Source organism: Mugil cephalus, chromosome 4 (assembly GCF_022458985.1).
Source record: "Mugil cephalus isolate CIBA_MC_2020 chromosome 4, CIBA_Mcephalus_1.1, whole genome shotgun sequence".
Lineage (NCBI taxonomy): Eukaryota > Metazoa > Chordata > Actinopteri > Mugiliformes > Mugilidae > Mugil > Mugil cephalus.
The window spans coordinates 3671309-3681731 of NC_061773.1; the positions used below are offsets into that span (position 1 = coordinate 3671309).

A 10423-nucleotide genomic window follows, 5' to 3' on the forward strand; every position below is an offset into this window, starting at 1 on the left:
GTCTTTAAATCTTGAAGGTTCTGTGGGCCTCTTCTATGAACTCTGATTTTTACTTCTTTCCATAGATTTGCAATTGGATTCAAGTCAGGTGATTGGCCGGGCCGTTCTAGCAGCTTTATTTTCTTTCTCTGAAGCCAGTCAAGAGTTTCCTTGACTCTGTGTTTGGGATCTTGTGTGACACCTTGGGAATGACACATCTTTTTATAGGCCATCACTTTGGACTGAACCAGCTGATATTCATTTGCACTGACAAGGGGCGGGATGGCTTTCTGATCACTGATAGATTTCAGCTGGTGTCTTGGCTTTCCATGCCTTTGTCCACCTCCTGTGTGTTTAATTCTTTTTCCCTCTGTTATTTTATATTATTACACATTAGTTAATTTCTGAACATATTTGTTTAGGTTTCTTCCTATGTATGGATTACTTGGGTTGTTACCAACACCTGGTGAAAATTTCATGTCAATAGCACCTTTAGAAATATGCTTACTATGAACAATTGTGATGAGTTCAGTATTTATTTTCTGTTTTGCTGTGCCTACGTGTGCCTTCAAGGGGGGTGAGGAGATGCTTGTGTATTGCCTCTAACCTTCTGTCCCTATTATATCAAAGCAAACTGCGTGACATTTGTGTGTATAGTGTGAATAGTTGTGTTTGACAGTTAATGTGTGTGTTTCTCTAAGCTGGGCTGTTAGACTTGAAGCCTTGTGGCTGTGTGACCACTAACACGCATACACACTGGGTCATGGATTCCGAAGGCTCCAGAAACGTTCGCACACTCGCATCGTCCAACTGCAAAGGAATGAAGGAATGCAGAGAATTTGTGGCTTTGGCATTGTCCAGCGAACTTTGGAAAGTTTGTGGAATTTATTGGTGCTGTGTTCAAAAAAACAACAACAAAAGTATAAGTCTCACAAGCCTCTGTCCCATTGTCTCAAGCAGTTGCATTTTCAGCGTGGATCTTGTGGGGCCTCTCTTCTTGAAGGACAACTTTCTTCTCCAAGAAAAAGTTGAAACATGAGGATATAAATAGAAAACTAATTTATTGTCTCCACAGAAGCGTGTGTTTTCTCTGTTCTCCTTACTATTTTTCCATGGCAGAGCGTGGCGGCATCACCTTTAGAGCTGCAGGCTCTGCACAGGCTCATGTCATTGATCACGAGCCAAATGTGGGTGAACTGGGACACAAGCTCAGGCAGGTCTGCACCCATACACGCAGCAGTTTCACATTAAGAATAGAAAGAGAGAGAAAAAATGACCTACATTCCAGAGATCATGGTTGTTGATGGTGGACACTTTCCAACAATCCAACAGAAATTTAGATATAACTCCCATTGCATGCAGAAAAAGTCAGTTCGTATGGATTGTTCACAGTAGACCATAGCAAACAGTTACGTGATTATTGCTTTTGTTGATTTTCCTCAGAAACCATGTTGATTTGCAGAAAGTTGATGTGATGGGTTGTCTGCTGTTTTCTTGTGGTTCTCACTGCATCAGCATGGTTCCACATGCAAAAAACCCCTGTTTTTATTATGTAAGACCCTTTCAAAAATTGCACCGATACTGATAAATTATCAAACTGCAGACTCATGACATATGCACAAAAAAGCCTGCAAGTTTAGCCTCTAATGCAGCAGTTTTATTTATAGTGTGGGTCCTGTGCGTTTGCTTGTAAAGCCGTGTGTTGTACCAAACAGAGGAAGCGTGGTCTGACCTGAGGGGCCTCGTGTGGCCATGAGAACCAAAGCAAGTCCCAAGTCCTCTGGGCTGATTCGCCGGTGTCATCTCAACTGTTATGATTCCCATGAACCTAACAGTCCAGTTTATGGCAAGTTGAAGTGGAAAGCAGCTGTGAGATTTCTAAATAAAGCTTGACTTATGATTTCCAGATTCTCCTTCTTTAAATGTTATCCACGAGCAAAACAGGACGAGGATTGAATGTGAATTTGACTTATTTTTACAGAAAGTTTCTGCTAATTACAAACACCTACGTTACTGTTCAGTGGTAGACTACAGATAATTAGAGCTGCAAATGTTTGTGTGGTATTTAGATATCAGAAAAAGAGTAGAATGTCACACACAAGTATTTTTTAATCTTGACCAGATCATAGTGGAGGAGTTGAGTTCAAGGACGAAAAGCAGAATTTGTTTAATGTAAAGGGAATGTTCTTCTGGTTTTAATTCCCCAGACATTTCAGAGTCAAATAAAGACAGAAAGGAAAAAAAAAAAGAACATTAATCACAGTCATTGTTTGTCAGGCTCCAGGCTCAACACCCCCACCCCAACCAACACTTCACTTCCTGTCCCACACTTGTTCAGCTAATAGGAAGAGCCTGTGTGTGTGTGTGTGTGTGTGTGTGTGTGTGTGTGTGTGTGTGTGTGTGTGTGTGTGTGTGTGTGTACACACGCACGTCTCTGCAGTCATGAGAGAAGTCTGTCTTCACTGAAGGCCGTTCTAAGATGATACTCTCTATCTGTGGCGTTGCATTTCACTGGCAGGTATCTGATTCAGTGACTGATGTGGAAGCCAAATGCCGCTGGGTATTTATGAGTCAAGTATGTTAACGCCACATAGTTTCGATCGTGAATGATTGGCAAGATATCATTACACAACTCATTTCTCCTTTTCCCCAAAGTTGACATGTTGCACTTTCAGTTTCCCTTCAACATGGAAGCTTGAAGCACCCAGATGAGTGATAACATATGTCATCTCTTGAATGGAAACCTGTAATCTTTGGATGCATTACATAATGCTAAGTTGCTCCCAGCTCGGCAAAAGGGCCGCATGACCCATTTAATTCTAACTTGCAACTGACCGCTGCAGTATGTGTGGAATGAAATGCGGATGCACATAATCAGAGTCAGCCGCTCTTATACAATAAAGGAGGAACACAACAGCGTCTCTATTATTCTTCTCTAACTAAATGAAAACAAGTCACAGGGCTCTTGTAATAAAATCTAAAACAAGACTATTTAGATATTTAGCTGTTTTCTGTTGTGACTTAACAGGAGTCACCTGGCCCGACTGTGATTTACTCTGATGTGGAATGGGTAAAGAAAGCTGCTGTAGCAAAACAATTTAATGTGATGTTCCCGAATAAACCACCAACTCACTGCTTTCTCCCACTTCTGGTGTTCATGTAGAGATCAAGCTCATCAACCTCCATACTCTGTCCACACGTTATACCTCATCACTTCTCCCAAAGAGAAGTGATGAGAGCTACTAGAGTAGCAAATCAAAGCCATCGGAGAGATGCGTCTAATGTCATTTTTATAAGAATAGAGAGAGATCGTGAACATTGACTCTAATTACAGCTTGACTGTCAGTCAACACAAAAGAATCACAGAGCTGAGGAGCACTAACACACAGCCCACCTTCTCCTTTTATTTACTAAAGGGAAAACTACAACAAGGATGATGTGGAGCCAGGGATTAGCGAACATGAGTTCATGCCCATGGCAGTGTAGCGGCAAGGCCCAGAAATAAAATCCCCTGCCAGGCTTTTAATTAACAAGAGAGGTGTTGTGTGTCCACCACCTTAGACTGGGCCACCCTGAAATTGCACCATGCCTCATCAGATCTGCTCTTGATCATCTTGTGTGCCACGGATGGTGTTTATGGCAAATCATAGTATCTCAGTCTGGGCCACTGTAAGCAGACTGTGGGTGGCAACCATCGTTTATCCTTTATAGTTTGAAAGGTAAGTCATATTAAACGTGCCCTGCATTGGCGGACACGTTGTAGCAGAGTCCTGAGTGAAGTGAAGTGTCGGCCTAAAAGTATTTTGAGATCCATTAACAGCAATGGTTGTAGAACAGCTCACAAAGGGCAGCAGTGAAAGCTGCCTAACCCCCGGTATTTACACATAAATAGATCAGCTCTTAACAAGGACATTTGCATTTTAATGCTAAGCATTATACCAATCACATGTGTCACAAGACACTCAACTCATGTCCACACACCTGATAAATCAGGAGGCCTTCTTTTGTCAGGAGGAGAACCAAATGATGGCCAGAGGTCTGTGAGAACATCCAGGGGAGTGAATGAAAAGTGGAATAAAAAGACAAATATTCAGCTGGAATTCTCTGTTGGATGAAGTCACCTGACAAATACTCACTCTACAGCCTTGAAAGGCTGGGAAAGCTCCATGTGTCACCTGACATCCATTAGAGGTTATTATTAAAATGAAATTATATAAAACAGCTCCCTTTGTAACTTTTTGTTTAAAAACTACAACATGTATTTAATAGATGATATAGTAATATCAGCTACAGATGGGTGATATACATGGATCATTATGACCACCTTCCTAATATTATGTAGGTCCTTTTGCCTCCAACACAGTTGTGACTCATCAGAAAATGGACATGGGTCTTCTGAGGGTGTCCTGTGGTGTCTGGTAACAGGATGTTGTTAGTGGGGTCTCTGGGTCCTATGGGTTGGAGGGGACGGGCCTCTGTGGATCATCCCACAGATTCTTGATCAATCTGGGATCTAGTGAATCTGGAGGCCAGGTCAACACCTTGTGCTGTTCTTTATATTTTTTGAGTTGTTCTTAATCTATTTTTGTGTGTGTTTGTGTCAGGCTGCATCATGCTGGGGATGGCTGCTGCCATCAATGAGTGTCATTACTATGGGGTGGGGGTGTCTGGTCTGGTCTAGGTGGGTGCTACATGTCTAAGGAACATCCACATTAATGAATGCCAGGTCCAAACATTTCTCAGGTCAATGTTATTTTCTTCTCCTGTCAGTGGTTTTAATGTTGTGGCTGTAATGTATATTGCTGCCCTTTGTTTCCAGTATAAGCAAGAATCAGTGATCATTTTCCTGGTACCTGTTGCAATAAAATTATAATGCAGGGCAAAGTATTACCTTAACTTCTCTTTTGTGGTGGAAATATTACAATACAGTGCACATGGTTAGGGCTTTGTGCTGAAACAGCAAGAAAAAAGAAGAAGAAGAATGCACCAAAGTAAAAACTAACTGCCAGCAGAGTTAGTGCAAAGTGGCTCTTAGGCAATGTTAAACAAACATTTCAAAGATCATCCATGTTTCATTCTTATTCAGTATAAACACAACACCATGAATCAGTGAGATGGTTAGAGATGTGGTTATGTAGCTGGGGAATCAAATGGCTGTTACTGTTTTAATAATTCACTGGGTCCTGACTCAAGCGTGATCCTCTGCAGCTGTTGTGTAAAAGCATTACAGTTCAACACGTTGCATCTGTGCATCAGTGTTAAACTCTAAGCTGTAATTAGATGACTTATATGTTGGATGCTTCAAAACATCTGGCAGTTTTCCTCACAACTATTTCATCACTCAACCACAAGTTGTTGTATTACACTGTTCTGAGGGTTTTTTTTTTTAGCCTATGCAAAAAAAAAAAAAAATACCATGATGACATCCAAAAAAATGTTTCCAGCTCAAAGATGCATTTAGGAGATATAATGTGTTTGCATCTATTGCTGCTGAATGGTGCTACCATAAATGATGCTTTATCTCAGAGGACTCATTTAGGCCTAGAAGAAATACTCCTTATTCCACACACAAACATAAACCGCATGTGTCGGGTTTTATTCTGGCAAATGCAAGCTGCAGGGATGAGTTTGAGAAATGGCTTTGATTCATTGCTTTGTGTGTTCTCTCCATCTCATCCCCCTTTACTCCGTCAAATGGAGAAGGTGATGTATTGATGCAGTTATCCAGCTGCAGGCCTCTGGGAATGAGCTTGTGCTTAAAAGGAAATCAGTACCACAGCCAGAGAAAGCTCAGAAAAGGGTCTCAGACGATTTGCTTTTATGTTCCCTTCACAAAGATCTTCTCCTTTAGCAGCGTGGGTTGTCACACTTTTATAAACTCTCGTGGTCATGTAACCGTTAAACAGTTTGCTGATAAAATCTCAGCACTGCACCTCATTGACATTCCACCAGGAGACTTTGATAAACAGGCCAAGACAAACCGAAGAGAGTAAGAAGCGTCTCTCTTTTTTTAACCTCCCATGTCCTTGATATCAGACATGATTGGTGAGGCTGGCTGCAGCAGGGAGCATGGGAAATCCCTTTCGGGGGAAAACTCTTTATCTTTATATACCCTGGCGCTGATTCTCCTCTGAATTGATGAACAAAGTGAATTTGTAAAGGCAAAGGTGAAGTGATCATTAGCTTATCTCGGCGCATACACCACTCCTTTCTATCAGCAGCTTTTTCCTTTCCTTGGTGAGCCCAGCATTAATTGCACCATTAGCCAAAGTGTGAGTTGTTGCCGTCGCTGAAGCCAGACCACAACAAGAGCAGAGCCTAGGTTAAATGATGCAGAGAGATATGCTTCATGAAGCAGAGGGAAGAGCAAACTTCTGCTCCAGCTGCTTCACCTCTCCTCACTTCTTTCTGCACAGACACATGGGGAATTACCTCACTGGGCACACAGCAGCATGTGTTGACACAGCCTCTGGTTCTGGCCTGCAAATAGATCTGTCGTCCCGTTTAAAGTGCCTCCAAAGGATTCAACTTTTTTTGTTGAGAAAGCAGAGATTTTTTTTTTTTTTTTTTTTAAGTAGTCCCTTGGTATCTAACAAAATGTCTAAAACAGACATTCCCTTATTAGTCCTGGAATGACTACAAGTCTGCACATCTCAGATGTTATCATGTTTTCAATTAATCTTTTTTATTGTACTCCAATTACACTGAGACATGCATCTCCAAACCCCCCTCCCTCGTACATGTGCAGAGTATTACGTTCCTAATGAAAACAAATGAATCCACATTCATTCGCTTTACGGCAGAGACAGTAAAGACCTCCTTCCACTGCCAGTCTGACGGTCTCTCTCGCTGTAATGAAACTCAGGTGACTACGGTGGAAACCTGATATGAATAAAAATCGAATGTTTAAATTCAACCCACACATGCATAACATGACAACTGCAAATAAGATCACGTCAAGTTTAAATAATGAGAACATCTTCTTTATTAGCTTAGTAACAGCATATAAAAAGGTCATATAAAACAGTCATATAAAAATAAAGTGACTCTGAGGATTGTCCAGTCTACATGAACTGTGTCAGATGTAGCCAATAATATCTTTACAGATTATGGGCTGCCGGCTTCCTGACTTCATGAGAGCTGTAAAGTGGAAGAAGTCTGTGTCCAGCTCATTAATGCCTGAGTGGGACTGGTGGAAAAATGGGACTTTAGGCTGTGATGCCACAACTGGACAGGACAGACGCTTCTCAGCATTGGCAGTTCTGTTAACATGAGAAGAGTCTGTTGATCTCATCTTCACTCTGTCCTCCACGCTCTTAGACAGTCCAGCGAGTTTCCTCCTCATGTTGACAAATAAGCCTCTGCCCAGTCTGCGTCTGGGATTTGGCTTCAGCTCCGTGGGTTCGGGACAGTCTGGCAGGTCCATCCAGTTCTGTATGAGGTCTGCAAAGCTGTTGTCACCCAGAACGAGGGGTTGGCGGTTTCGCCCCCTGGTCAATAAAGAGTTTGTCCAGTCCTCTGGGTCACCGACCTCAAACGACGTCCACGTCTCTAGGCAGGCGTCAGAGGTGGATTTGGGACGTATGCGTCCGCTCGGCGCTCTGTTCGTGCGGAGGCAGGCTGAGGATGACACGCGCACGTTTCTCGTCCTCCTGAGAACCACTCCGTCGTCCTGCCACGACGCCTCAGAGTAGCCCGAGTCGAACTCCAAGCTCTTCTGACTGCAGGGAGAGCCGAGGCCCAGTCTGAGGCTGATGCCCAGCTGGCTGATGGAGTCATCGTCCTCCTCCTCCAGAGGGCTCGCCAGGCAGCACGCGGAGTCGTAGGTGCTGGCCGTGCTGGCGTCGGACATCCGGAGACGTACGCGCTGCTCTCGCTGCAGGGCTCGCTGCTGACAGGCACGTGCCACCGCGGAGTGGCGCACCAAGGCCGGGAGCTGGGTGCTGAGGGGAGCGAGGGGGCGGCGGGCGGCAGGGCAGGCTTTCCGCAGGTGTTTCAGGTCCTGCAGTGACCTCATCATGTACCGCATCTGCTCCCTTAGGCAGTCACTCGAGTCACGCAAGCAAAGCTGAGGAAGCAAGAAGGAAAGAGTCAAAGGTAATTCGTAATTGTTTATGATGTAACATGACTTCATAAAGCCTACAAAGGCAGATGAGTAGAAAAGTCTCCGCCTTTTTGCAGAAAGGGCTCTAATAATAGCAGCTCATAGAATCCTCCTAATGGGCAAGCTGAGGCATGCTCAGAGTCAGATTGAATCTATGAACACCTTTTCTCTTATAGTAATCCTTGAGGCCAGCTGACCGCCTCTTAACACAGCTCCTAAACAAAGCACGTTAACCTGTCCGTTAATTTACTCAACCACACCAACAACTGAAGTCAACGCCCTGTTTTCAGTGACTCAGATGATTCAACTGGAAACCTAGACTGATGTTATTAAAAAGGGATCTGTGCTAATGCTGAACGTCAGCTATTTATCTACGCGGGCAGACATCTGCAGTGTGTCAAGGAGAACGTGGAGCCCGATTTAGCTACAGGGGGCCCTGCGTGTTTAAAGGTGCAGCGCGCCTGCTTATGAAATTCACCAGCGACACTGAGGAATATAATACTCGTGTTTCCTCTATGACTCCCCGCACGGATTGGCCAATACCAGCCAGTAAACGGCGGTGGCTCACTCTCAAACTTAAACAGCAGATCATGTGACTGTGAGTGTGAGTGAGAGAGTTTAAGACTAGCAATGAGTCAAAAGGGACCAGTTTACTTTATGAAACTTTGTCTAGACTATTCTGACGGGTTTAGCACATATTACACGTACTTAATCCAAGCAAAGAGCTGCTGGTTACTCTTAAATAGAAGAGTGGAGCAACACTGCAACTCCCAGACTGAGCTTGAGACCTTCAGCTACGTGTGACGCTGCCATAACAAATACAAGACCGAGCTGACAGAGAGGCGAGACATGCAAGCACAGCCAGCGGAGGATAAAACAACGCTCACTTAACGGCTGGGGAGGTCACATCCAACACCAGCAGACATAGCGGCACACTTATTTCCTGCAGTCTTGTCAGAGCACCAACCTTTGAACCTGCATGACCCCTCTCCACTGAATGTGCGCTCTCTATTAAAGAATCTGACCCTGTCGCAAGACCTCCTGCCCCCATCGGGGTTTATCACAACTCTGCTAGATGTTGCAAGAACTGGAAACAGTATCCCAGTGGAACACCGGGGCAGGAAGAGCAGCACAAATTTAAAATAACACAACGTGCAGCCCAACCCATCGAGATCAGTGAAATGTCCGTTAAACTGTGAAAACATCTCCACGGGCTGCATTTAATTTGGGAAAACAATGAAGTGTCATTGTTCAGGCCGAACGTGGCTAAACTCTGTCTTCCCAGTCTGAAGGCATTTGAGCATCACTGGCCGTTGAGGCTTCTGCTGCAGAGCTGCACTAGCAGATGTTGCCTCCATATGCTTCAACTGAAAGCTCTCAACGTTCACTTTTCATTGTGACAGAAATAACGCTCCAGATAAACACAAAGCAACTCAAATAAGCCTAAAAAAAAGAGTGGTTCACAATAAAAGAAAAAAAAGTGAATAAGTAATAAAAATTAACTCACCATTTCTTTTCCTTTCATCTGCAAGAATGAAAGACTGAATTTCTCTCAATTCCTGCAAGACAAATGGTGGACCAGGTTTAAAATAAGAGCATGGAGAACCGGCTCCTTGAGAAATCACGACAGCATATTAAACAAATAAACAAACAAACAAATTAATAAATAAATAGAGTGGGCTACACTTACAATCAGTCCCAGTGTGACTGCCTCGTCGTCCCATTAAGATGGAGAAAGTTTGTTCGGTCGCGGGATTCACCAGCTCGTATTCAGTCCTCTTGACTCCAGTCGCTTGAACAGAGACAGATGTGCCGCCTGAGTGAAGCTTCCAGCCCTGTTCGCCTGCTTTTACAGCCCAGCGCTCAGCAGCCAGTTAAAGCGAGCCGAGTCTGAATGAGCCAATCAGAGCGCAGGAGGCTCACACGGCTTATTTGCAAACCCAGAGCAAATCTGCAGCCACACTGAACTGCTACAAATGCAAATATCACATGAATAAATTGTAGCATTTTTCACCCTCCATGCATCACAACAGTTATCTGAAGCTGAATTTAACCTCAGCCAGGATTTGCAGGCAGGTTTCCACCAGGGAGCATCTCGCATTCAGACATACGTGGATCTCAGTGTGAAAAACCTTTAACTTCACATTCATTTTACATCGAACATTTTTATTAAAATTATCATTGGGCTCGTGCAGTTTGTCTTCAAATAACACTTCACATTTAGTTTAGTCGAGAAAATATACGGAGATGTTGAAGATTAAACAAAAATCCAGGTTTTCAAAGATGATTTCTTCAAAAGTCTAGCTCTGTCAGATCAAGATATCACAGTTGCTGTCATAG

The 10423-nt window shown here is 43.6% G+C and overlaps 1 protein-coding gene across 1 annotated transcript; it reads right to left on the bottom strand.

The window, feature by feature from the left end:
- Window positions 1-6946: 6946 nt before the first annotated feature.
- Window positions 6947-9990, bottom strand: LOC125006114 (PAK4-inhibitor inka1-like). The gene is made up of 3 exons (XM_047581853.1): window positions 9774-9990; window positions 9591-9642; window positions 6947-8047 (listed from the first exon to the last, which is right to left on the bottom strand). Exons 2-3 carry the CDS (start codon window positions 9606-9608, stop codon window positions 7058-7060), a joined length of 1008 nt encoding a protein of 335 aa, XP_047437809.1. The 5' UTR covers window positions 9609-9642; window positions 9774-9990; the 3' UTR covers window positions 6947-7057.
- Window positions 9991-10423: the final 433 nt, after the last annotated feature.